This window comes from Myotis yumanensis, unplaced genomic scaffold (genome assembly GCF_028538775.1).
Source record: "Myotis yumanensis isolate MYYU_CA2020_CCGP unplaced genomic scaffold, mMyoYum1.0.hap1 SCAF_13, whole genome shotgun sequence".
NCBI lineage: Eukaryota > Metazoa > Chordata > Mammalia > Chiroptera > Vespertilionidae > Myotis > Myotis yumanensis.
The window spans coordinates 5,597,272-5,623,466 of NW_027223764.1; the positions used below are offsets into that span (position 1 = coordinate 5,597,272).

The window sequence follows — 26,195 nt, forward strand, 5'->3', positions numbered from 1 at the left end:
TAAAGACAGAGCACCATATGACCCAGCAATCCCATCCCTACATAAACTTAAGAGAAGTGAACACACATGTCTACACAAAAATTTGTACGTGAATGCTCATAGCATTATCTGTAACAGCTGAAAAGTGGAGGGAAATTGTCCATCAATTCATGAATGAATACACAAAATGTGAGATAGCCATACAATGGCACATGAGAATATACAATGGAATGTTATTTGGCAATAAAAAGAAACGGAGTGTGCTGATAGATGCTACATGCTCTGATGTGAATGAACCTTGGAAACATGGTGCTGAGTGAAAGAAGCCACAACGTGCATGGCTCCATTTACATGAAATGTCCAGGACAGGCAGATCCACAGAGACGAGAACTGGGTTATGGGTGCCGGAGCCGCAGATGGGGCTGCGGAGCACGGTTACAGTGTCGTGTTTCTTTTCGGGGTGATGGAAAAGGTCTAAGCCTGACCGTGGGGGTTGTTACACAGCTCTACAAATATACTGTGAAATGGTGAACTATACACGTTCAGTGGGTGAGATGTATGATATGTGACTTCTAATCTGTTTACCAAAAAAAAATAAAAATGGGCAGGCTGGTTTGGTTCAGCCCAATGGCAGTGTCGGGGAGTCTGCAGGCTCAATGGCCATAGGTGGCCCAGGCGTCAGGAAGGCTCCGCCCCCCGGCCCGCCCGCTTATCTGCACCTCGCAGCGGAGGGAACGCGCAGGGACCGCCCGGGACCGCGCGATGGAGTCGAGCGGCGGCGACGAGGGGGCTCCGGGCCGCGGGCCGCGGGTGCTGGTGGTGGGCGGCGGCATCGCGGGGCTGGGAGCGGCGCAGAGGCTCTGCCGCCACCCGGCCTTCCGGCACCTGCGGGTCCTGGAGGCCACAGCCCGCGCTGGAGGCCGCATCCGCTCGGAGCGCAGCTTCGGTAACGGCCTCTCCCGGAACTCCCTTCCCGAGCTCATCCCCAGATCCCAACCGGTGCCGCCCCGCGCGAGCTCTGCCGCCGCCTGGCCGGCCTGCGCCCAGGGTTAACCGACCCGGAAGCCTGCCCTGCTCCCTAAGGGAACCCCCGCCGCGCCCCAGTTAATCAACCAAAGTTCACTGGTCCCTGAAACTCAGCTGCCCGTGGCTGGCAGGGCGGTCCCTGCGGGGAGGTACCCCATGACTGTACCCACCGCAGCCGGTGCTGGGTCCCAGGCCATCCCTCCAGTGTGCATCCCTCCAGGTGCAGGCCAGCACCCCACCTCCCCCCCCCCCCCGCCTCCTCCGGGGTCCCCCTTAAACTAGGTCGGGCCAGGTCCTTCGGTGAGGGACTGTGGTCCTCAGGGACCCGTGGCCCTGGGGCTGGTTTTCAGAGCATTAGGGGAAGGGCAGAGCTGGCTCAGGTCCAGGAGAAGGGCTCGGGGTTCACCTTCGCGGGGACAGAACCTCAAGGTGCCATCTGTGTCCCCTCCCAGGTGGTGTGGTGGAGGTAGGCGCTCACTGGATCCATGGGCCCTCTCAGGGCAACCCCGTCTTCCAGCTGGCTGCCAAGTACGGGCTGTTGGGGGACAAGGAGTTGTCAGAGGAGAACCAGAGGATCGATACTGGAGGTCACGTGGCGCTGCCCTCGGTGTCCTATGCCAGCTCCGGGGAAAGTGTGAGCCTTGGGCTGGTGGTGGAGATGGGCCATCTGTACTACCGCCTCATTGACCAGTCCCGGGAGTTCCTGCACGCGGCCGAGGCCCCGGTGCCCAGTGTGGGGGAGTTCCTCAAGAAGGAGATCCGTCAGCACTTGGCCAGCTGGACAGAGGATGAGGAGACCAAGAAGCTCAAGCTGGCCATTCTGAAGAACTTCTTAAACATAGAGTGCTGTGTGAGTGGCACCCACAGCATGGACCTGGTGGCCCTCGCACCCTTTGGGGAGTACACCGTGCTGCCGGGGCTGGACTGCACTTTTCCTGGGTATGTGTATGCCATGCCCACCCAGCCTTCCATGCTCCCCAGATCCCCTCCATGCTCCCCAGGCCCCCTCCATGCTTCCCAGCCCCCCTCCATGCACCCACCCCACCCCCTTCCACCCACCCCAGATCCCCTCCATGCTCCCCCGGCCCCCTCCATGCTCCCCAGCCCCCCCCCCATGCACCCACCCAGGCCCCCTTCACCCACCCCAGCCCCCTCTACCCACCCCAGACCCCCTCTATTCTCCCCAGGCCCCCTCCATGTACCTCTGGTGAAGCTTTGGGAGGCAGGGGAGTGGCGGGAGGGTCAAGGGGGACTTTTGTCTTCTCTTTTTATTATTATTTTTAAAAATATATCGTTATTGATTTCAGAGATGAAGAGAGAGATAGAAACATTAATGAGAGAGAATCATTGATTGGCTGCCTCCTGCTTGCCTCCTACCAGGGATTGAGCCCGTAATCCGGGCGTGTGCCCTTGAACAGAATCGAACCTGGGACCCTTCAGTCTGCATGCCAACGCTCTATCCAAACCACCCAGGGCTTTCTCTTTTTAGAAAGCTGGTCATTTGTTTCCCCAATTTGTCTCACTTAAGAAAAGGGATATAATGATTTTCAAGAAAAAGTGATTAAAAGAAGGAAATGCATCTTGTAATGCTTTCTTCCTCCCGTGTTTACGAGGCCCCTCAGGTGCTCAGCACTGTGTGAGGGCCCCTTCCCTGGAGGGGAGTGGTGGGAGGGTTAAGGGGGACTCAGTCTGCCCCCAGGCACTAGGGAGACATTCCCACTGGGCCCTCCCAGGTGTCCTCCCAGGCCCCATGCACAGGGAAGGGCCTTTGTGCAGAACCAGAGCTCTGGGCAGACAGCAGGGACCTTGTTCACTACCTTGGAACTTTGCCCATTTCATCCTCCCATTAGCCAGGAGGCAGGTATTAACATTCCTGTGGTGGATCAGAAACCACAGGGCAGAGCCTGGTAGGAGGCCCCCAGGCCCTCCCTGACCCTTCCCAGCCTCCTCCCGCACGCACAGAGCCTGAGTGGGGACAGAGCTGCTGCAGCTTCTTGGAGGGCTGTTCTAGTGTCTCCCCTCCAGGCCGGTCCTCTCATCAGTGCCAACACCCTGTCTCCCCCAGGGGCTACCAAGGACTCACAAACTGCATCCTGGCCTCCTTGCCCCAGGACGTGATGGTTTTTAACAAGCCCGTGAAGACTATTCACTGGAATGGGTCCTTCCAAGAAGCTGAGTCTCCTGGGGAGAAGTTTCCAGTGTTGGTGGAGTGTGAGGATGGAGACTGCTTCCCAGCACATCACGTGGTCCTTACCGTGCCCTTAGGTAAGGTCACCATCCAGTCAGGGTTTCCTCCCTTCTCGGCCCCAGGTGCCCTGGCCTCTGGCTCTCTCCCGTTGGCTTGGCACTGGGGCTTTGCCTGGCTGCTAAGCTCACATTCTCATTCTAAGTCTTGGATAGAATGACTCTGTTGTGTTTTGTAGCAATCCCAGGCTTTGGAAATAGGAGTTTCACAGAGAAAAGGGAAGTCAGCTGTTCTCATCCTTTGGAGGTCTTTTCTGGAAAGGTTGGGAGGTCTCCTGATGGAGGTTCACCTGGGAGACAGCATGAAAGCCACACCTCAAGGTTAGGTCCAGCCATCATCAAGGAAGGAGTCAAGTACATAACCTATTTAATTCTAGAGCTGATGCTTTCGACAGAGACTTTGAGTAGGAGTGTGCAATTTGATAAAAGGTGGAGATGATTGAAATCAAACTTTTGCCAGCGTTGTCTCATTTACCCCTGAGGCAGCCTGAGGACTTACCTGGCCCCATCCCCTGTTTGACAAATGTCAACAGAGATAAGTCAGTTGCCCAAGTTCACAAAGCTAGCAGGAGCCAGAGCTGACTTAAAATAAAGTCTCCTCCATGTCCCACAAGTGGAATCTTGTTCTGCTGCTCCATTTGCCTCTTCTCTCCTCCCTCCCCCCGCCTCTCTCTTTCTTTCTTTTCCCCCTTTGTTCATTCATAGTTGCTGGTGCTTACTGAGCCCTTGCTGTGATCAGTAGGAGTATTGTTATGACTGTCCATACTGGTCACAGGGAGCCAGGCGTGTACCACACTTGTTCTTTACAGCCACATAGAATTTTCTTCTATGCAGGTGCCATTGCTTAATATTACTTAACTAGAAGTCCATTGTACGAAGATTCAAGCAATAGGCCTTCCTTCCCCTGGCTGCTGGCGCCGGTTTTCCTCCGGCACCTGGGACCCAGGCCTTTGTTCCGGCCACAGCGAGGCTCGGCTTCTCCGCTGCAGCCGCAGCAGCAAGGCTTAGCTTCAGTCTTCAGTCTTCAGTCTTCACTACGGCCGAGCCTTCAGTCTTCGCTCCGCGCCTGCGTAAGCAAATTAACCGCCATCTTTGTTGGGTTAATTTGCATAGTCGCTCTGATTGGCTGGTGGGCGTAGCAGAGTGACACCAATTTGCATGTTTCTCTTTTATTAGTGTAGACTAGAGGCCCGATGCACAAAATTTGTGCAAGGAGCTCGGCCCTCGTAGTCGCAGCGGCTGCCTCGGCCCTCCCAGCCCTGCGTCCAGAAGGTCATTCCACTGTTCAGGCCACCAGGTCTAATTAGCATATTATGCTTTTATTATTATAGATATGGATGGAAATTTAGGTTGCTTTTACTTTTTCTGTTTCACACAATGTTTTACATGTGTGTTTAAGAACACTTGTGCGGCCCAGCCGGCATGGCTCAGTGGTTGAGCATCGACCTATGAACCAGGAGGTCACGGTTTGATTCCCTGTCAGGGCATATGCCTGGGTTGTGGCTCAATCCCCAGTGTGAGGTGTGCAGGAGGCAGCCCATCAATGATTCTCTCTCATCATTGATGTTTCTATCTCTCTCTCCCTCTCCCTTCCTCTCTGACATCAATAAAAAAAAAAAAAATAAATATCTATCTATCTATCTATCTATCTATCTATATATCTATATAGCTATATCTATATATGTATATATAGATATAGCTATATAGATATATAGATATAGATATCTCTGTTGAAGATCTGGACAGGTGGAGATGGCTGTGGAGGGTGTGGCGACCCCTTCTGGTCCTCCCCACGCCCTGCCTTGCTTCCTGTGGGTTGTCCATCCTTTTCTCACTGACTAGCGAGTTATGTTCATCTTAAGGGATTGGCTTCCACTGTGGCTGTTTCTTCCCGTTTGGTTTGACTTGGCTGCATTAATTTTTCCATCTGGCAGATGGTTGTTATGTGGCCTCTGAAAAGGCCTGTGCTGTGCCTCTTACTGCTTCTCCCCACGATCCTGAGCGGTGTGCTTTCCAGGGGGTGAGAGGCAGAAGGGTCAGACATGAGACTCCGTCCCTACAGAGGCCTCTCTCTGACTCTTCTGTGGGCTCAGGGTGGGTTTCTGTGGTTGCTGATCCCAGTTATGGATATTTCTGTGGTGTAAATCGAGTCCAATGATAAATTCCAGGTTTTCTTAAAGAACATCTGGACACCTTCTTCCAGCCGCCACTGCCCGCTGAGAAGGCAGAAGCGATCAGGAAAATGGGCTTTGGGACCAACAATAAGGTCTTCCTGGAGTTTGAAGAGCCCTTCTGGGAGCCGGACTGTGAGCACATCCAGGTGGTGTGGGAGGACACATCGCCCCTGGAGGACACCGCTCCCCCGCTGCAGGACGCCTGGGTCAAGAAACTGATTGGCTTTTTGGTCCTGCCTTCCTTCAAGTATGTTTGCTCCCCATTTCTCTGAGGAAGCCTGAGTGCTGAGAAGGGCTGGCTCCTCTGCGTAATTGGGTTGAGGATCCAACAGTGTGTTGACTCACTGTGAGGTGTCTGGAGGGTTTCATGTTGGGGACCCTGAGGGTTCCCAAAGGGCTGATGATAGACAGACCGCCTGGGCCTAGCCCCTGTGGGACAGATGGGCCCACTGTGTGTGGCTTGTCAGCATTGCTGAGGCCCAGAATGTGCTGGTGGATGGAAGGCATGTTTAGTCAGTAAGAAAGTATTTGCTGAAATACAAGCTGGAGCTTGTAGGTCACAGAAGAAGTCTGAAATGTGGACATGTCTGTAACTGGGAGACAGTGCTTAAACCCGGTGCAGTCATTGAACAAAGCATCCTTGTAAGTCATGGGATCAGAGACCCACACTTGAAGGGCTAAGTCGTGTGTCCCAGACATGCAGCATAAGCAAAGCCACGCGTGTGGGCTTGGTGCTCACTCAGAAATCAAATCAGGAATCATAGGGAGGGAGGGACTGATTTTTCCAGCAAAGCCCAACATGGGTTGTCTCAGTGGTGTGTTCTCCATGTAGGTCTGCCCACGTCCTCTGCGGGTTCATCGCCGGACTTGAGTCCGAGTTCATGGAGACACTGTCAGATGAGGAGGTGCTTCTGTCTCTGACACGCATGCTTCGCCGGGTGACAGGTACTGACCACGCATGGCCATGGCTCTGCCTTGTGCTCCTTGTTGGAGACCTCTAAAGGGGAACCAAACTCCCTAACAGTGAATAACTGAGTTTGCCTCTATGAGCCTCCAGGGACGATCCTTCCTTATATTGGTGGGGTCACTTATCTGAGTTCTTGTTCCTGAGCAACTGAAATGGCTTTGCAAACACTTTTCACTTCCCTTTCCTAAAATATGCCACCAAAATAAATACAGCGGCCCTTAACCAGGGCTTTAAAGATGAGACATGGAGGCTCAGACAGCACAGTGACCACATGGTCACGTGGGGTGAGGATGCAGTGATGGCGTCCCCAGTTGGACAGCGCGGATAAGACTGGGAGAGCCTCTTATTCATACACTTTGTGGTTTGGTTTTCTTCCTGGGCAGTTTCTTTTTTTTTAAAATATATTTTATTGATTTTTTACAGAAAGGAAGGGAGAAAGATAGAGAGTTAGAAACATCGATGAGAGAGAAACATCGATCACCTGCCTCCTGCACATCTCCTACTGGGGATGTGCCCGCAACCCAGGTACATGCCCTTGACCGGAATCGAACCTGGGACCTTTCAGTCCGCAGGCCGACGCTCTATCCACTGAGCCTAACCGGTTTCAGCCTGGGCAGTTTCTTTCATTTTAAACTGTTCAGTCTTGAAAATGAAGGCCCAATTGCAGGCTTGTGGGAGGAGTCCCGGTTCATGTGTGGCATCTCTGTGGTTCAGGGAATCCACAGCTGCCTGCGCCCAAGAGTGTGCTGAGGTCTCGCTGGCACAGTGCCCCCTACTCCAGAGGCTCCTACAGCTACGTGGCCGTGGGCAGCACCGGGGACGACATCGACCTGCTGGCTCAGCCCCTCCCTGCGGACAGAGAGAAGGCCCAGGTATGGCATGGCCCCTGGATGGGAAGGCACCGGGGTCCCGCTGGAACACAAGAGAGTGTGGGTGGGGCTGGGGCCCCTGAGACTCAGAATCCCTTTTCTTTATATTTTTATTGATTTCAGAGAGGAAGAGAAAGGGAGAGAGAGACAGAAACATCAATGATGAGAGAGAATCATTGCCTCCTGCACAGCCCACTCTGGTGGTCAAGGCCACAACCCGGGCATATGCTTTGACTGGGAATCAAACCATGACCTCCTGGTTCATAGGTCAACGCTCAACCACTGGGCCACGCCAGTTAGGAGAATCCCTTTTCTTTTTGGAAATCAAGAATACTTTTAAAATGTATTATCTTCATCAGAATTCTACACACACATAGCCCCAGGGCACATGCTCTTGTGGCTTCCCTGGGCTCCAGTACAGGCGTCCCAGTGGAGTGGGCGCTGCATCACCTCTTGTGACCACGCTCAGAAGTCAGAAGGCACCATCCTGGGGCAGGACATGGGCCCCTCCTTTCTGTAGGAGTCTCCTAGTTTGGGTATAAAATTGTGGTTTGAGAGTCATGCCCCTCAGGGTTTAGAACATTTTCCACTGTTGCTGTTGGGAAGTCCAAAGCCATGTGGAGTCCTTTCTTCCTTGTGTCCCATGCTCCAAACTCTTTTTTTTTTTTTCTGTTCAATTTTTAATTTTTATTTTATTACTCCAAACTCTTAGGAAGCTTAAAAGAGCATTAGGCTCCAACACCCACGGAGTTCAGAGGCACGCCACCCTCGGCAGGCGTCCACTCACTTCACATGGCTTGTCTTGAGCCCCTGTCAGCTGGGAAGTTCTTGTGAATCATCTCACCTTCTCTCTGCTTTCTTTTCTTTTCTAAGATTTCTGTTGTTTGAATGGTAGACTTCTGGACTGGTCCTCAAATATTCTTATCTTTTTCTCTCCTAATTTCTATCTCTCTTTTTTGGTCTGCATGTTGGGGGATGTTCTCCGCTTTGTCTCCCAGGCCCTCTGTTGCATTTTCCATTTTGTGATCACGTTTAATCCCGAATGTTTGCTGTTTGAGCCCTGTTTCCGAGAGAAGCACCCACTCTTGTTTTGTGGCCACATCAGGGTGTGGGATTAGGTGAAGAACAAAGCCACCGCCTCACCATCAGCTCTGTAGCCACACGTGGAAGGCATGGGGCCTGTTGCTGGACCCCAGCACCCCATTCTAACCCCACCCTTCTCCGCAGCTCCAGGTACTGTTTGCAGGAGAAGCCACACATCGGACGTTTTACTCGACCACACACGGGGCTCTGCTCTCTGGCTGGAGGGAGGCTGACCGGCTCATCGCTCTGCTGGACCCCCAGGCGCAGCTGCATGGTCCCCGGCTCTGAGCCAGCCCTTTCCTCCCTTGCCAGGGGAGGCTGCCACCACCCTTTCCTCTGTTCAGCCTGGCTGGAGACTTGGGATGTATTGTTACGGGTCACTGCTCTCATTTTTCACGACTGTCACTGGGTCTGGCCATGGCTGAGCTGGAGCTGGGGTGGGGGGGGGAGTCTTCCTGGAGAAGTGAGACACAGGTGTGACCAACTGCTGGTGGGTGGCTCACATAAAGCGTGTCAAAACCTCTGTGTCCAGAGTCGTCCTTACGCCTCAGGGCTGCAGCATCTGTGGCTTCCGCCTTCAACTTGCGCCAGGCCCAGTCATTGCAGGGCCCCTGGACTCTGGGTGCTGTGGCGGCCCCTTTTCCTGGGCATCTTCAGGTGTTTCTGAGGGCCAGCAAGTGGGGAGATGGGAGGGCACAGGAGGCACCCCATCCTGAGGATTTCTGGAGGAAGTGAACAAACAATGAGGCCTCAGGAGTGCAGAGGGTCAGGGTAGCCGGGTGTGTGAGGGTGAGGGAGGAGAGTGCTAGGGGTGCGCTGGGCGATGTCGGGGTGCGCTGGTATAGCCTCTTATCCTTCCTGTCTTGGGTCAGATTGCCCCTCCAGAGGGTCTTCCTGCCCCTGACCGGGAGTTGTATGTGTGCCCAGTGCTTTGTGTCACTGGAGTGGTTTTGCTTGGACCGCTTCCAGTCAAAGCTGTGCGAGAAGCCCAGACTTCAGCAGGGGTTTGTTTGCGTTTCATGGCCCTAGGCTAAGAAAGGATGCAGCTCCAATCAGATGCACAGGTCTGTATCGTTAACGCCCAGTTTCATCAAGGCATGAGGCCTGGGGAGGCGTTTCTGTATCCCAAGAGGTAAAGGCAGGATGCAGGCTGCTTCCTGGGTGGGAGGCGGCTCAGTGAGAAGGACTGGGGGCTGGTCAGAGGCTCACTCAGCGGGGAGGCCACCTGGCAGGACTTGTCTCTGGTGGAGGGCACTTGTCTCAGCCCCAGGAACCTTTAACACTGATGTTAGGAACTTTAAGACCATCAAGACCACCGTGAAGATGTTTTTGTGTTGAGAATCTGAGCATGTTGGGAGTTTAGGAGCTCGTTTCAAAAATCCGGTTAGAGTAGTCGTTTTGTAACTCGGTGTGCGATTGAGTAGTTGCTGGGACCCGACTACGGTCACATGGACAGTCAGGACTCACTGTCTAACTCATTGTATAACTGCAGTCAGTTTTTGCAGGGGGTTTGTTTGCCATATTAAAACCTGGAGGACTTGGGGGGAGCGGGAAAGGAGGATAATACATTTATACGGTAAATTTGAAATACTTGAAAATTTGAATCAGGTTTGTAAACAGGACCCAAATAAGACTGCTAAAACCCCGGCCCGGCGCGTGGCCCCGCCCCCTAGGTCCGGTCCGCCACTGGAGGCAGTATTGTGCGCACGCGCGGGTCGCCCTGGGGCACTCGAGGGCCGGAACCTTCGAGGGCCGGAACCTTCGGCGGGGGTTGCTGGCCCAGCGGAGAGGTCCGTCACAGGAGCGGTCCCCCGCGCTGCGAGGCGTGCGGGGACGCGGCGCGATGAGGCTGGCCCCGCGCGCACTGTGCAGCGCCGCCGGGGCCGCCTGGCGGGAGAGCTTCCCTTTGGAGGGTCACGATGTGGCGCGCTGGTTCCCGGGCCACATGGCCAAAGGTGAGGTCCCGGCAGGAGGGGGCGGCGTCCCCGGTGCCCGGCTGCTCTCGGGTCGCCGCGAGCGCGTCGGCGGGGGTGACCTGATCCCTGACTCCCAAAAGGGCCCTTCTGAAGCCTGTTTCCACATCTGTTCTTAAAAAGAAGCAATATTCCTGGATGTTATGTTGAGGACCAAAGGAACTAGGGGTAGGAGAGGACTTCCCAAGTGCTTTCACTGCGGCACCTTAAAACGTGGTCATTTTTTTTAAAAATATATTTTATTGATTTTTTACAGAGAGGAAGGGAGAGAGAGTCAGAAACATCGATGAGAGAGAAACATCGATCAGCTGCCTCCTGCACATCTCCCACTGGGGATGTGCCCGCAACCCAGGTACATGCCCTTGACCGAATCGAACCTGGGACCCTTCAGTCCGCAGGCCGACGCTCTATCCACTGAGCCAAACCGGTTTCGGCAAAACGTGGATATTTCTTGTCTTCTGCCTCAACCTCCGGGAGTTCCTTAGTGTTTGTCAAAATGTGGCCCTAAGAGACTTCTAGGACCCGCCCAGCTCTTCTCCGTGTCCTGGTTGCCACTGGCCTTCCAGCTCCAGCCCTCGGAGTCGCCCAGATTCACCCTAAACAGTGACCACGCCAGGCTCGCACGGGGGTGGGGGGGGTGGGGGGGGTGGGGGCGGTGGGGGCGATGTGGGCGATGTTTGAGGCCGGGCACCGCTGCTGAACTTGAGGAAAGGCCCGGCACAGGGTTACCAGTCGTCATTACTGGCGCACATCACTCAGACGCTCTTTTCTTCGGGCGATTGTGGGGTCGTTGTCGACCCATCAGCTAAAGGTCGTGGCGCTCGGAAGGCCGCAGACCCCTCGCCTTAGGTGCTCTGCTTTCCAGGGCTGAAGAAGATGCAGAGCAGCCTGAAGCTGGTGGACTGCATCATCGAGGTCCATGATGCCCGGATATCCTTTGCTGGTTGTGATACTGGAACTTACATTAAGAAATACATATTTAGTCTTTGTCCCCATTCTTGGCTGGAGCTCCAAAATCTCTTGGAATGTCCTAAGGGATGAGAGAGACGAAGGCCTCCGTTGTTAAGTTAATGAGGCGACTTTTGGAAAGCCCCTCAGGACGGGTTGGTTCCTGGGAACCCACTTTCACTTCTAACCCCTGACCCCTCGGAGGGGAGAGGGGCTGGAGGTGGACTTGACCTGCAGTGGCCAGTGCTCCCATCAGTCTTGCCTGAGCAATGAAGCTGCCATAAAACCCAAAGGATGAGGTTCGGAGAGCTTCTGGGTTAGTGAACACATGGAGATTTGGGGAGAGTGGTGCTCACAGAGAAGACGTGGGGGTCCCCATGGGGGGAACCCTGTCTCCTCAGTGAGCGCCGGAGGAGGCAGCGATGGTTTGGGACACGCTAGTTAACTTCACTTTTCTGAGTGATCAGTTATGCATTTTGAATGTTCGTACCTTGACAACCTAGCAGTGGTCTAGTTTTAAGACCTCCCACTGAGCTTTGTTTTTGTCGCCATCATTCTCACGTGAGAGCCACTGCCGGCCTGCCGCCTCTTCTCTATGGGGGGCAGTGTCCGTGGCTCCGTGGCTGGGAGGGGAGGCAGCACGCGGCTGGCGTCACAGCTCCGGGAGGAGGAGGCTGGGTGTGCGCTCGCCCTGAGACGGCGTCAGTTCCTTCTAAAGATTTCCTTCTGAGGTGGTGCCGTCTGGGCAACAAGACAAAATCAATTAATCGGCTGGTAAAAGCTCTGAAGGAATTTTTGCCTTAATTTTGCCACATCCCACTTTCGGGCCGCAACCCTCTGTTTCAGGAAACCCTCGGGATTAAGCCTCACTTGCTCGTCCTCAACAAAATGGACTTGGCGAATCTGAAGGAGAAGCAGGTAAGGCCCCTCCGCTGCCTGGGCACTGGCTCGCTGGGCCCGGATGACAGTCACCGCTGACAGCCTTGAGTTTGCTGGCCAGGCAGGCTTACCTTGGCACTCCGCCCTTGGTCTGCAGGCTTCCTCTAACGTTTAATTTATGGTCCAAACCATTCATGTGTGTCTCCCGGGGAAGTGCCCGGCATGTGCTGCCGGAGCCCAGTGCCCACAGGTGACCCTGAGCACTTGAAATGCGGCTCTTGTGGCTGCAGAATTGACTTTCACATGATTTCACTTTAATTAGTTGAAATTTCAGTGGCCATATGAGGCTGTTGGCCACGGGCCTGGACAGCGCTGGCCTGGTGGTCTCCTGTGATGGCTGCTTTCCCCCAGGTGTCCACATTCACCAATTCCAGGGCCTTCCAGACCCCCGCCTGGCCTGCAGATCGCCTCCCGCCCACTGTGTGATCTGAGGGTGGGGAAGGCCCAGAGTAGAGAATGGATTCTCCAAAGCCAGGCAGAACCCGGGGACACAAGTGATCAATTGGAGGACATTTCCCTTGGGTCCCAGAGGTAGAGAAACGAGGTGATTCTGGAATGCCGTTTGCGAATATGCATCTTCACTTTCCTTGCTGTTATCAAATCCTTTGCAGAGTAAGTGTTAGAGTCTTTTGAATTCCATTTGTTTTCAAGTTGTTGGTGCAGAGATTTCCCTTTCACTGCAGCCTCAGGAATGCATTCCAGGTTTCTTGGTACGTTTGCCCCTCGATGCTGATTTTGTTGTGCTGGCCGCACTGAGGTTACCTAACACAGGACACAGCGGTGGTTCACCTTGTTGGGAGGCAGCAGGAGCGTTTGCTCTCAGGTCCTGCTTCCCCGAGGTCTTGGAGGGGAGGGGGAAGGAGAGGCTCCCAGTGGTGGTCCTCAGTGCAGTGGGTGGGAACATCGTGTGAATTTATACACTTCCGAGTGGCTTCACATAAGTCTGTTTTGGCTGTTTCTTAATCTGCATCGTTATACTAGTAACTGAAATGCATAACTAAAATTAACTGAATTAGTGACTTTTTTGTTCATTTAAGTATCAATCATGTTTAGGTCAGTAGCTGACCAAACAGTACTATGTTGGTTTTAACAAGTATGATTTATATGCTGATTTCACTTAATGTTAAGACCAATGAACTCATATTAGCCTGAGTTTACTTTTGGGCTTTTAAAGTATTCCATATACTTTGTAACCAGATTGGATTCAAACCTTAAAGTGGAGTTCACGTTGTGAAAGCTTGTTAGACTACACAGGAGTGACGAAAATACTAAGGGAAAACGAAACTGTATTATTTCAGTGCCGGATGTGGCTTCAGAATAACCTAGGTCAGCCTCATTTTATAAGGTCCTGGGGTCCCAAGAAGGCAGGATGCTCACCTCCGGTGGAGCCTAGAGCCCTCGGACTGAGACCGGCTCTTCCCTCCTGTCCTTACACGGAGCCAGCTGCTCTGGGCCATGGTGGGGCCAGGCTGTCCTCTCAAGTCCCCTCACACAGTCTACTGCCCTCAATCCTCCCTGTGTCCCCAGCCTCGTGGCTCTGAGCCTGAGCGCATGCCTGGGCAACCTCAGATCCTCAGATCTTAGGGTTTATGCCACCCCTATTTTTACTTAGTATTTAAAATAGAAATATCTCTTTCAGAAAATTATACAACACTTGGAAAGAGAAGGCCTAAAAAATGTCATTTTTACCAACTGTATCAAGGATGAAAACATCAAACAGGTGGGCTTTTCTGTTTACACTCAAATGCTTCTGCTGAAGGACTGTGAGAAAACACTGCAAAATGTTCTATGCTTTCGTAGGAGGAGAGTTTTGGAGGCAGCCCACAGATTGGCTGGGGTTCCCGGGGCACACTTGTCTCCTGGTGCCCAGAGCAGATGGGCCTGGACAGTCCGATGGTCTGAAAGGGCAGAGTCAGGCTGTAAAATATGCTCCTGGTTATAAGCAGGAAGGGCCTTTGGGAAGTCTAGCACCTTATTCGTGCCAGTTGTGTTTGGAGAATTTCACTGGCTGGTGTACATCTTTGTTACAAGGAGTTGTCACCCTCCTGGGATGGGACAGGACAGGGCACAGGTAGTCCCTGCATAGGGCAGTCAAATCCGTGACGTGGATAGAGCCTGAGTGTGCCCCCTCCAGAAACCAAGGGAGAAGCCGGTTTCCCCGTGAAAGTGCCTGTGTGGTTGTTGCAGGTCATCCCGAAGGTCACGGAATTGGTTGGAAACAGCTACCGCTACCACCGAGGAGAGGTTGGTTGATGGGCCAGCGCTGGCCCTGGGACAGTCCCTTCTGCTGAGGAGCCCGAGGCTCACCTGCTAAACACAGTGGGCCAGACTGAGCCCTTGGCATAAACATGAGCCTCTCACCTCACTGTTCCCCTGCAGGAAGGGTGGGGGGCTGTCAGGGTGGGCAGGTCTTCCTTCCCCCTTAGCTGGCCTAGGCTGCTGGGTCCTGTGGCGTGGGCTGTTGGGGTTCCCGGTGGGGGTCTGGGTGTGTCCCTGATAGCCACTGTTCTGCTCTGCAGAATGTGGAGTTCTGCATCATGGTGATTGGCGTCCCCAACGTGGGCAAGTCCTCACTCATCAACTCGCTCAGGAGACAGCACCTCAGGAAAGGTACTGCCAGCCACGTCAGCTGAGGTTGCGACGGCCTCATCACTCCTTCAGAGCAGCTGCTCTTGTTCTGGGACGAAACTCAGCCCATAAGTCCTTGGGCACAGTCCTCGGCTTGTCTCTTTCCACCAAAAGGACCCACTTAGCAGCCTGCTGTGTGGTTACACGGTGAGAGAGTCCTCCCGTGACATTTCACACTTAATTTGTTCTCTCTGCTTGATACACGGATGACTATTCTAAACTTTGATGATTTTGCCTTTTTATTTAAGTTTTTTTTTAAAAAAAGATATCTTTATTGGTTTCCGAGAGGAAGGGAGAGGGAAAGAGAGATAGAAACATCTATGATGAGAGAGAATCATTGATAGGCTGCTTCCTGCACGTCCCACACTGGGGATTAAGCCCACAACCCAGGCATGTGCCCTTGACCAGAATCGAACCTGGGACCCTTCAGTCTGCAGGCTGACGCTCTATCCACTGAGCCAAACCAATCAGGGCTTCATTTAAGTTTTTGATCCATTGTGCCCAACGCGTTACACAGCCCATGGGGTCTGATGTCAGGCAGGGGTGTCGGGAGCCTGCTTGAGGATCACATCTGGGAGCCGCTGGCTCTCTCCCTGCTTCATGCATGTTCTCTGATTTCGAGGCACACAGGAGGGTCCACGGCACTCTAACTGTGCCTGCCCCTTTTTTCTTAAGTATTTGGAAGATTAGAACGGTGTCTGCATTGGCATCACCCCGTCAGTGTCAGCGTGTGGTCTTTATTAGCACTGTTTCCAGTGCACAGCCCGAAGGCTGTAAACTGCACTGCACTGTGATTGACAGGCGCTGCTTCTGGTACTCTTTGGAGGGTGGTCTTGGTCATCTATTTTTTAAAGTTCCTTTTTCTTTAATTGTGGCTTAAAAAATCGGTGGCATTAAGTTGTATAACTCAACACTCCACTCTCTCCCAGCCCTGGGAACCTGGAATCTCCTTCCTGTCTCTGGGTCTGTGAATGTAGCACCTGTGACTGATGTCACTGAGCATAATGGCCTCCATCCAGGTCCATCCAGGTGGCAGGTGCCAGACCTCATATTTTTTAAGGCGGAATAATACTGCGTTGTGTGAATGGACCACATTTGCTAACCATCCACCAGTGGACACACATGTCCCTTTACCCTCCAGTGATTTGGCAGAGGGTGCAGAGTCTGCTTGGGACACACCCTGAACTGGGCCCCAAAGCACAGGCTGGCCCTTGGTCGGGTCAGCCTCACAGACAACCTAACCTGGGCAGTGCTGGGGGCAGTGCCGTGGGGCAGATTAGGAGGGTGCAGGGTCAAGTTTGGGAGGGAGGGAGATGACCGCTGAAAGGAGCAGCTGTGGTCTGACCTTCACAGTCAGGTCCTTGCTCCTTTCCCTCTACAGGTCTTGGAGCACCTGTGCTGGCAATGGGGAGGCATTGCTGGAACCTGGTTGAAAATGTCATTGCCATGAGCTGGTTTGGGGCAGAACCCTGAACTCAGGTTCATTTGGGCCTTTGCAGGTTTCCATGTGCTTCATTGCTTTTTCTGTACCTGATACGCCAGGTGTGTTTAATGTATATTGACAGCCCTGTTTCTCCTGCAGGAAAAGCCACCAGGGTGGGCAGCGAGCCTGGGATCACTAGAGCTGTGATGTCCAAAATTCAGGTAGGGGCCTCGGCTCCTGGGCCCAGAGCTCCACACACACAGATGACTGTCACCCCTGAGGGCTTGCAAGGTGGCGTGCTCCTCTCTGTCCTTTCCCTCAATCTCCATTCCCACGAGTGCTCGCCACGGGCCAGGCACTGCACCCACCTCACACCGGACCTATGGGGAGGGCACACTTGTCCCTGTTTACAGATAAGCAAACTGAGGCACAGAGGCATTGCATCACGTGCCCAAGGTCAGAAAGTAGTCAGGGCAGAGCCGAGCTGCGTTACCTCTCTGCACATTCCCTTCCTCCTGGGAGGAAAAGATGGGGCTGTGGGGGCTCTTGCTGTTATCTCCAAATTAAATGGGAGCGGATTCCTGTGGGGAAGCCAAGAGCTTGTGAAAACGACCCCATCAGGGTAGGTTCATTCGGGAGTCTCCTGCTTGAGGGCTTATCCAACAGGCCTGGTGGGAGGGCTGCTTGACACTTCCTGAGTAGTGAGCCAACTGCCCTCTGTACCCACAGGTGAGTGAGCGGCCGCTGATGTTCCTGCTGGACACGCCTGGAGTGCTGGCTCCTCGGATTGAGAGCGTAGAGACGGGCCTAAAGCTGGCCCTATGTGGTGAGCCACCCTCGGGGTCCCACCTGTGGCCCAGTGTAGCCCCAGCCCTGTGGTTGTGCCACACTAACCCGCTGGCCGCACTGTCCCTTGTACAGCCGGGCAGAGTGGTCAGGTCTGGGCATGGCCTTCTCCTTGCAGCCTCTGGCTGAGACCGAGAGCGTGCACTCACCCTCGTTGCCTGTTTCCAGGAACCGTGTTGGACCACTTGGTTGGGGAGGAGACTCTGGCCGACTACCTTCTCTACACCCTCAACAGGCACCAGCTCTTTGGGTGAGTGCCGGGTGCAGGGCAGGCCAGCCCATCCTCTCTCCTACGCTAGCGTAGTTTCCAAAGTGGCACGGTTAGGGTATTGCAGACAAACAACAGTTTGTGCATCATTTGAAGCAGCGGTCGCCAACTGGTGGTCCACGGGCCACTGGTGGTCCGTGAGGTCCGAAAGGTTGGCGACTGCTGAGTTAGCCCTTTGAGTGCCAACCAATATTCTAGGAACTATGCTAAAATTGCCAAGGCATTTTTGCTGATTTTACAGCAGTTTAGGAAAAAAATTATGAATCGCAAGTACCTGTAAAAATTAGGCAGATAAATGCCAGTGGTCAATTTTAGAACTACAAACATTCAGCATCATAAGTGCACTTAGGTGCCATCTGTCAATAAAGAGTGAACTACTAGCATCTAATAGTGACACTGCAGGAGGAGCACGATCACACTCCCCAGCACTCTAGGGGTTAGAGTGTATATAGTGGGATGCGTTTGATACACAGACACAGCTGTGAAGCTGCTTTGTAATTCCTCCTCATACCTTGTCACCTACACTGAGACCAGTCACCCACACTCACGAAGGTCCCTGTGGAGCCAGATGTGACCTCACAGGCCGCCCTGGCTCCTGCTGGCTGACGGTTGCTCTGTTTAGGTACGTGCAGCACTATGGCCTGGGCGAGGCCTGCGATGACGTGGCAAGTGTGCTGAAGCGTGTAGCCATAAAGCTGGGGAAGCTGCAGAAGGTGAAGGTGCTCACGGGCACAGGTGAGACTCGGGGCTTAGGGGGCCTGTCCTTGGAGCCGGCCTGGCTGTCCAGGGAGGACACGGGGGGACATGAAGCTGTTGTGGGAGCGAAGGTTCTTGTCCAGCCTCCCTGCTGGGTGCACTCCGTGTTCACCCTTTCCTCTGCAGCCTCAGGAGGCTCGCTCTGTTTTATTTATTGATTGATTTATTGATTTATTTATTTTGTTAAATATATTTTATTAATTTTTTACAGAGAGGAAGGGAGAGAGACAGAGAGTTAGAAACATCGATGAGAGAGAAACATCGATCAGCTGCCTCCTGCACACCCCCTACTGGGGATGTGCCCGCAACCAAGGTACATGCCCTTGACCGGAATCGAACCTGGGACCCTTCAGTCCGCAGGCTGACGCTCTATCCACTGAGCCAAACCGGTTAGGGCTGTTATATTTATTTTTTAATTTAATATATTTTTATTGATTTCAGAGAGGAAGGGAGAGGGAGAGAGAGATAGAAACATCAATGATGAGAGAGAACCATTGATTGGCTGCCTCCTGCACACCCCACACTGGGGATTGAGCCCACAACCTGGGCATGTGCCCTGACCAGGAATTGAACTGTGACCTCCTAGGTCAAAGGTTGACTCAGCTCAACCATTGAGTGACACCAGCCCGGCTTGCTATTTTCTTTTTGAGTGGGTCCTGGTGCCTGAGCTCCACAGGGTCGCTGTTCCTGAGGGCAGGCTGGGTGGGATCCTGCATGGGAGCCCCTTCCTCACCAGACCCTCTTGCCTTCCCCAGGCAACGTGAACGTCATCCAGCCCAACTACTCCGCAGCAGCCCGTGACTTCCTCCGGGCCTTCCGCAGTGGGCTGCTGGGCCCCGTGATGCTGGACTGGGACGTCCTGCAGAGCTTCCCCCCCACCGACCCCAGCCAGGCTCCAGGCCCCAGAGACATGTAGTGCCCCAGACCTTCATGCCTGGGTTTTGACACTCAGGGCTTCCTCTTCCGAAAGCTCTATGCCAGTCACTACACTAAGGTCTCTGCTCCAGGAAGGGGCTGCGCCCTCCTGCTGCTCCACAGCCAGGCCAGTTCCTGGCTCCAGGGGACAGTGCCTGGGGTGTGGAGTCAGGCACCGACGTCCCTGAGCAGTCCTGCGTGCCTGGCCTGGCGAGGACATTCACTCCTGCTCACTTCTCGTATGGAAAAGCGGACATTGTCCTGGAAGGAGTGAAGCTATAATCTAATTTAAATGTTTTAAACTAAAAGCCTCATCTCTGTTGTTGGCCCAGTCACCCTCAGCACCTTGGGCGCTTGTGTCAGGGCCCCTGTCACCAGGGAGAAGTGGGAGGCGAGCTGGTTAGCAGCTGAAGGATATGGAGTCACCTGATGCAGTGTCCTGGGTCCTGCAACGAGGAGGCGGCATTGCCAGGACAGTGTTTATTTCACGACGCTACTGCAATGTGCACACAAATGTGGACGGGAGGGTCCAGTACCCAAGGACTGGCCTGTCGCCTCGGTCACGGGCACTGGCTGGGAGGGTCTCTGGAATGGTCAGCAGGGACCTAGGGCTCCCACTGCTTCTGAGCACCTTCTAGCTGATGGACAACGGCACTTCCCAGGTGCCTCCCAGCATTTGTCATTGCACCTGAAGGGGTCCACGGGGCAGGAAAAGAACAGAGGAAGGATGGGTGGGTGGGGGGAGCAGATTCCCAGTCAGTAGCCCTGGCTGCTCTGTCGGGGTGGCCTGGCCTTCCTGTAGGTCTCACTACCCATGTGGGTTCCCTTCTAGTTCCCACTATTTATGTGGGTCCCCCCCAGGTCCCACTACCCATGTGGGTTCCCTTCTAGTTCCCACTATTTATGTGGGTCCCCCCCAGGTCCCACTACCCATGTGGGTTCCCTTCTAGTTCCCACTATTTATGTGGGTTCCCCCCAGGTCCCACTACCCACGTGGGTTCCCCACACTCCACAAACCCTGGCTAACCCCGAGATGGTCCACCCTGAGCACCCTCTGCCTCCTGCGGGAACCCTGAGGGATTCAAAGATTCGGGGCCGCACCAAACGCCAGACGCGCTCCCAGGGTTGGGGATGAAATGCGCTCTTGACTGGAGTGTGGCATCTCGATTCCAGAGCGAGCTGATGCCTCAGTCCTGGTGGTCATCTGAGTGGCTGAGTGCAGCCACACTGGGCCCACATGTCGGGCCCTTGGGGAGAAAGCTCGGCCCTGTGCAAGATGACTTTCCTGCTCCCTGCAGATAAAGTAGCAGGACGGTCACACTGCCTCTGAGGCCCTGGGCAGGGCTTGGCCACGGCTCACTGGTCTTTGGTAGCATCGAGCTTGGTCGGGAATGGAAGGAGGAGCGTCTGGGCTCGCTGCACCCCAAGAATACTGGCAGTGTGGACACAGGAGGCTGCCGAGGCTTCCTCCTGCAGCTTCGTGTTTTGGAGAAGAACACTTGGTCCAAGTCCTGTGGAAAGCCTAGAGGCCCCTGGCCCCTGACCAGAGCCAGCTGTGCGAGAGCAGAGGTGACAGGCTCCTTGCGTGCTGTCCGTCACTGAGTCCAAAGGCCCTGAGGTCCAGGGGACGAGGGCGCATTCTGGGAGGCTCTTGCTGAGCACCGGGAGGGTGAGGTCCCCAGGAGCCAGCCTGGGAGCTGCCCTGCCTCGGGGTGCGGTGGTGGTAGAGCTGAGTACACGCGAAGAGCTGCTCCCCCAGGGCTGAATTCACAGATGCCCCAGAGGCTAAGGGTTGGCCTTATACTTAGGGGTGTTGGGTGCCATAGGCAAACCCTGTGTTCCCTTAGAAGCTCCTCGACATCAGCCCTGTGGCCCTACCTTCAGAATGTCTGGAGTGTTTAGACACCCCGAGATGTTAGAGGAGCTCTGCCTCCTGGGTGCTTCCTTCTACTGAGGGAGGCTCTCATGCCTTGCTGGGTCCTGGGGCCCAGCCACCTCCGCCTTCCTCCAGGTACTGCCCATGGTCATGTGACTAGAGCTCCCAGCCTCTTCCATTTGCACCACAGCCTCACCTTCGAGGGGGTGCTGCCCGCTGAGGGTTGCTACTGCCTACTTGCTACCTGTCTGCCTAGAACACAGCGAACCAGGCCAGGGAGGGCTCTTCAGTGGGAGTGGCAGTTGCAGTCCCTGAGCGTAGGCCAGGGCTCTGAGTCCGGGATTTGAACCTGAAGTTCAAAGGGAATGGAAAGATCTTGATGTTTAAACAAAATGTTGCTTTTTCCAAAGTAGGTCCCAAGAAGAGTCAAATGACTTGTTTCAAGTCAGAGCATAGTGGCTCCAAGGGAGTCCCTGGCAGTGGGTCCCAGAGCATCTGCACAGAGCGAGGGGGGGGGGGGGGCAGGGCAGCCCGTGGGCAGGGTATCCTCCTGGGAACTGTCCACAGAACCATGAGTGGGCAAGCCTGGCCCTGAGATCCACAGAGGGTCAGCACCTGACATTCTCCAGGCTTCAGTCTGTGAGCAGAAACCTCTTCCCTTCTCCAAATCAATTCCTTTAGTCTATTGTGACAGCTTCTGTGGGGGAGGCCACCACAGTCCTCTGTGCACCTCTCTGCCTGGTGGTCAGCACTGTCCACACTGCTTGAGTGTCCAGGGTGGGTTCCAAGGAGACGGAGTGGCCGGAACAGCATGGTCTTGGCACCTGTCTTTGAGGCAGCTCTGGAGAGATGGCAGGCAGCTGGCCCAGATGGTACAGGAGCCACGGGACACCGGCCTTTCTGGGGGAACCCCCTGACCTGTAAATGGTGGGTGAGGCATCCTGGAGCTGATGGTGGGGAGGCTGTGGAGGGTTTGGGCAGGATGGTGAACAGGAGGTGGCTCTGGGTCACAGGGAAGAAAGGATGCAGCTCCTGCTGGGACTGGCAGGCATTACCCACGCAGCCTTTCTGGACACCAGGACCGTGGGCTGCGGGCTGCGGCCTGCGGGGAGGGTGCGGGCTCCGGGGCCGATCTGGCTCTGAGCCCTGCCATGCCTAGGGCTGCAGCAGCCCCAGGGCGCTGAGGGCCCCGCCAAGCAGCAGGCAGAGGTGCAGGCGGCACATAGGCCCCGCATCCGACGTCCATGCCCAGTAGCTGTAGACAGCGGTCCTGTTGCCTCCGGATGCGGTGTCCTCGTCCTCCAGGTCACTCTCCCAGGGCCCCAGGGCCCTCCTCCAGCCTGAACCGGACGAGGCCGCTGCCGCCGCCCCTGCCGCCGCCGCTGCCGCCACCGCCCCCACGCGCAGAGAGGACCCAGCGTAGCGGGGCGCCGGCCTCACGCGCACCCTGGGGACTCCGCGTGCGCCTCCACGCGCGCCCCCACGCGCGCTGCCGCGGGCCCCTCCACGGCCACCCTTGGTCTCGCCGCTGTCGCAGAGGAAGGCGGCGGCTAGCAGCAGAGCCCAGCACGTCGCTGCCATCCAGTTCATTCTCATGGGGCAAAACCTGTGGACGACGGAGGAAAGGACCTCAGCTTCCGCGGACAGGGGGCTGGTGCCTGGGGCGGGGACTCACTCCCCTCTCAGGGCTGGTAGACTGATGAGGGGCTTGAAGGCCTAGGATTCGGGACTCAGGCCTGGGGAGGGGTCTTGTTCAGTAACCGGGGAGGGCAGGGTGGGGGGTGAGGGGTCAGCGCCTGGGGTGGAGTGGGGGCAAAGCGGGGGTAGTGAGCACCATGCGGTGGGGTCGGGAGGCCGAGGCGGCTCTCCATCCTGGGCTGCTCCGGGAGGACCCACCAGGCCCGCGCTGCGGAAGGGGGGCGGGGGGGGGGTTGTGCTTGGAGGCCGCAGTCCGAGGGCCCCCAAGGACCCGGATCGGGGTCTGGAGCAAGGACCCGTGTGCCTCTGTCTGGCTCTCCCGGACCCTTCCCGGCTGCGCGCAACCGGGGCGAGGCCGGAGTCTGGGGAACGCGCGGCCGGTGACGCAGGCTGACTCCACCCCCTAGGCCGGGACCTAGGGGATCGGTCCCTTCCCCCCAACCCCGGCTCCGCACTCCACCCCTCCTCCGACTGCCTAGCGCCCCACAGCCGGGACGGGGACGGGGACCGGGACCAGGACCGGGACAGGACGCCGGCCGGTTCCTGGCGCAGCGATCTGGGCGGCGGCTCGACCCTCTTCCCGGGCCCACCGGTCCCTCCATCCCTGGTCCCGCGGGCACCCGCCCAGCCTTACCCTCCACGGGGCTCAGTCGGAACCGCGGCCGAGGTGGCGGCTCCAGGGGCTGCAGCCGAGAGGAAAGCCGCGGGCTGTGGGGGAGATTCTTCGCCCGAGCGGGGCGCTGGAGCCGGATCCGTGCGAGGCCGCCGCCCTGGATTGGGGGCGGGCAGACGCCGAGGCTCGGCTCGTCCCTCGGGAGACGGGAAGGGAGGAGAGAGAGGCGGCTCTAGGAGCGCACAGCCCCCTCCCTTCCCAGCACCACCCTCCTCGCTGCACCCCGTCCTCCTTCCCACCCACCCCTGCCTCCCTCAGCAGTCCCCATCCATCCCCCTCTCCCCACACGTCTCCATCTCCACCCCCGCGTGCACGGTGCCCACATCTGTCCTCACTTCACCCCCCTCCTGTCCACCTTTCCACCCTCCATCCCATTCCCACCCACTTCACATCCTCATCTTCATCCCTGTCCCAGGGGGATGTCCCCGACACAGGGACCTATTGCTATGGCAACCTGAGCTCAAGGTCCTGGTGACCAGGCCCCACGGCTGCCTCGCCAGCACAGCAGGCCCAGGTCTGGGATATGGCCCCTCCTCCGCCTGCAGTGAGCATCGGGTAGATCCGTGGGGTTGGCCACTCCATGGCAAGGTCACCTGTAACCCCACTGCCCAAGCCAACAGGCTTCCAGGTGCTTCCAGGTGATCAGGGCCACTTCCTGAAATGGTGCTGTCTTGCCTCTGGGCCCCTTTCCCCTCCCACCTTGGACAGTAGGTCTTCACCCAGCCACTCCACTGGCCAGGCGCTTCGCAGTGGGTGCAGGGACCTCCTCAGCTGCACACAGTTGTTTATGTGGTTAGCATCTCTCTCAGCTCCATCAGATCCTCATGATCCCAAAGGCTAAGAACCTCCACTCCACCGAGCTCCTGGGCACTCACTTCCTTCCTCTTTCTTTCTTTCTTTCTTTCTTTCTTTCTTTCTTTCTTTCTTTCTTTTCTTTCTTCCTTTCTTCCTTTCTTCCTTTCTTCCTTTCTTCCTTTCTTCCTTTCTTCCTTTCTTCCTTCCTTTCTTTCTTTCTTTCTTTCTTTCTTTCTGTCTTATATATTTATTTTTTACAGAGAGGAAGGGAGAGGGATAGAGAGTTAGAAACATCGATGAGAGAGAAACATCGATCAGCTGCCTCCTGCACACCCCCTACTAGGGATGTACCCGCAACCCAGGTACATGCCCTTGACTGGAACCGAACCCAGGACTCTTCAGTCCGCAGGCCGACACTCCATCGTCTGAGCCAAACTGGTCAGGGCTCTTTCTTTTTCTTTCTTTCTTTCTCTCTCTCTCTTTCTTTCTTTCTTTCTTTCTTTCTTTCTTTCTTTCTCTCTCTCTCTCTCTCTCTCTCTCTCTCTCTCTTTCTTTCTTCTTTTTGTTAATCCTCACCCGAGGATGTTTTTGCATTGAATTTTAGAGAGAGTGGAAGGGAGGGGAGAGAGAGAGAGAGAAACATCAATGTGACACACACGCCCCGCCCCCAGGGCTGAGATGGAGCCTGAACCAACATACATGCTCTTGACAGGAATCGAATGTGGGACCCTTCCATCCACAGGCCAGTGCTCTATCCATTGAGCCAAACCGGCTAAAGCAAATCCCACAGTTTTTGATATGCTGTGTTTTCATATTCATTTTAAAACATTTTCTTATTTAACTAATAGATTATTTAGAAGTGCATTGTTTCCAAATATTTGGAGATTTCCCAGAGATCTTAATCTTTTAGTGATTTCTATTTTAATTCTATTCTGGTCAGCATACATACTTTGTATTGCTTTTAATTCTTTTAAATTAGACTTAGTTTATGGCCTAGAATATGGGTCTGCCTCGTTCCATGTGCTCTTCTGTGCTGGGGGACTGCCAGTCAGGCAAGTGAGTCTGCCTGTATCCTCCCGACTTCCCACTTGTTTTATCTCCCTGGGTCTTGTGCACACACTTGTTTTTGAGTTTGTTTCTGGAAAGTCCCACGCCTGCTGCCACCCTGCCCTTTTATTCGTATAGATCTGCCAGCTCACTGTTGACTGCGCGCTGAGTCCTGTAAGAGAAGAATTACCTGCTTGGAGCGCACTCTCGGGTGCTACCTTCCTCCCTCCTGACAGGATTTTGTTTGTTTTTACTGCTTCCAGACACATGGTGGTGCTAGTTGTCTAGACTCTTGTGACTCTGGACTCCCGAGTGATTTGGAAGTACTTTTTCTGATCTAAAGGCATCTCTCGTGGGACATTTGTCTCGTCACTGCGGCTGGGACTCTGGGAGCCGGGTTAGCTCCAGGTCTATCCAACAGGAGGCCCCTCGGATTAGTGGTTGGTGTTTTCGGGGAACCCAGCATCTGTGGACAGCCCTCCTGCTTCCCAGGGCCCTGTTTCCCCAACCATCTCAGACACCTTCCCACAGACCCAGCTTCCCGTTGGCCAGAGCTTCCCCTCCTGGTCCAGGCGCAAAGATTAAGGCCCTTTTCTTGGGTCGCTCCTACAGCATCCCTCAGTACCTCAGTGAGCGCCCAAGTCCTGGGACCTGGGAGTCCCTAACTCCCAGGTCAGCGCGCCCAGCCCCTGCAGGCCCCCGCCCTCCCCCCCCCCCCCCCCCCCCCGCCCCCCGTGCCTGCAGCGGAACCGCCACAGCTTCCCCACAGGCTTCCTTAACTGCACCCCCTTCTCAGAAAACAAGCCAGGGCAGGGGCACCACTTCCTGCCTTTTCTGCAGAGATCTTATCTTTATCCACACACCTCCTGGGGCCTCCTGCCAAAGCCGCAGGGCTGGCCTCCTCCCATGAGGACCCTTCCCCTTCTTTCTCTCCAGCCTCCTGTCTTATGAACAAAAGGGAAGGAAACCCCACCCCACAGCCTCCCGCTCTCTGCCCCCCCCCCCCCCCCCCCCCCCCCCCCCCCGTCTCCCCTGCTCACTGGCAGGATGCCCCCAAGCCCCTGAGAC

The 26,195-nt window shown here is 55.3% G+C and overlaps 3 protein-coding genes across 5 annotated transcripts; 2 read left to right on the forward strand and 1 right to left on the reverse strand.

Annotated features, from left to right (window-relative positions):
• Positions 1 to 712: 712 nt before the first annotated feature.
• PAOX (polyamine oxidase) lies at positions 713 to 8,865 on the forward strand. The gene is made up of 7 exons (XM_070432149.1): positions 713 to 925; positions 1,458 to 1,944; positions 3,071 to 3,270; positions 5,418 to 5,670; positions 6,256 to 6,368; positions 7,105 to 7,262; positions 8,487 to 8,865. Exons 1-7 carry the CDS (start codon positions 742 to 744, stop codon positions 8,628 to 8,630), a joined length of 1,539 nt encoding a protein of 512 aa, XP_070288250.1. The 5' UTR covers positions 713 to 741; the 3' UTR covers positions 8,631 to 8,865.
• Positions 8,866 to 10,145: 1,280 nt separating this feature from the next.
• MTG1 (mitochondrial ribosome associated GTPase 1) lies at positions 10,146 to 19,358 on the forward strand. Of its 3 annotated transcripts, none has more exons than XM_070432150.1 (11): positions 10,146 to 10,297; positions 11,181 to 11,245; positions 12,077 to 12,181; positions 13,842 to 13,922; positions 14,390 to 14,446; positions 14,722 to 14,812; positions 16,413 to 16,474; positions 16,983 to 17,079; positions 17,268 to 17,349; positions 17,990 to 18,102; positions 18,879 to 19,358. In XM_070432150.1, the coding sequence occupies exons 1-11, from the start codon at positions 10,186 to 10,188 to the stop codon at positions 19,037 to 19,039; spliced, it is 1,026 nt and encodes a 341-aa protein (XP_070288251.1). In that variant the 5' UTR covers positions 10,146 to 10,185; the 3' UTR covers positions 19,040 to 19,358. The 3 variants fall into 3 exon arrangements, with proteins under 3 accessions (XP_070288251.1, XP_070288253.1, XP_070288252.1); XM_070432151.1 differs by having other exon boundaries at positions 10,233 to 10,297; positions 11,121 to 11,245; XM_070432152.1 differs by lacking the exon at positions 11,181 to 11,245 and having other exon boundaries at positions 10,167 to 10,297; positions 12,110 to 12,181.
• Positions 18,327 to 23,374, reverse strand: SPRN (shadow of prion protein). Its single transcript, XM_070432153.1, has 2 exons — positions 23,247 to 23,374; positions 18,327 to 22,520 (listed from the first exon to the last, which is right to left on the reverse strand). Exon 2 carries the CDS (start codon positions 22,508 to 22,510, stop codon positions 22,070 to 22,072), a length of 441 nt encoding a protein of 146 aa, XP_070288254.1. The 5' UTR covers positions 22,511 to 22,520; positions 23,247 to 23,374; the 3' UTR covers positions 18,327 to 22,069.
• Between the last annotated feature and the right edge of the window lie 2,821 nt (positions 23,375 to 26,195).

Coding starts and splice junctions, on each gene's coding strand:
- MTG1 (XM_070432150.1), top strand. CDS start 10,186: ATGAGGCTGGCCCCGCGCGCACTGTGCAGCGCCGCCGGGGCCGCCTGG. Junction 13,923..14,389: donor AGGATGAAAACATCAAACAG/GTGGGCTTTTCT, acceptor TGGTTGTTGCAG/GTCATCCCGAAGGTCACGGA. Junction 16,475..16,982: donor CTGTGATGTCCAAAATTCAG/GTAGGGGCCTCG, acceptor CTGTACCCACAG/GTGAGTGAGCGGCCGCTGAT.
- SPRN (XM_070432153.1), bottom strand. CDS start 22,510: ATGAGAATGAACTGGATGGCAGCGACGTGCTGGGCTCTGCTGCTAGCC.
- PAOX (XM_070432149.1), top strand. CDS start 742: ATGGAGTCGAGCGGCGGCGACGAGGGGGCTCCGGGCCGCGGGCCGCGG. Junction 3,271..5,417: donor GGTCCTTACCGTGCCCTTAG/GTAAGGTCACCA, acceptor GATAAATTCCAG/GTTTTCTTAAAGAACATCTG. Junction 6,369..7,104: donor CATGCTTCGCCGGGTGACAG/GTACTGACCACG, acceptor TCTGTGGTTCAG/GGAATCCACAGCTGCCTGCG.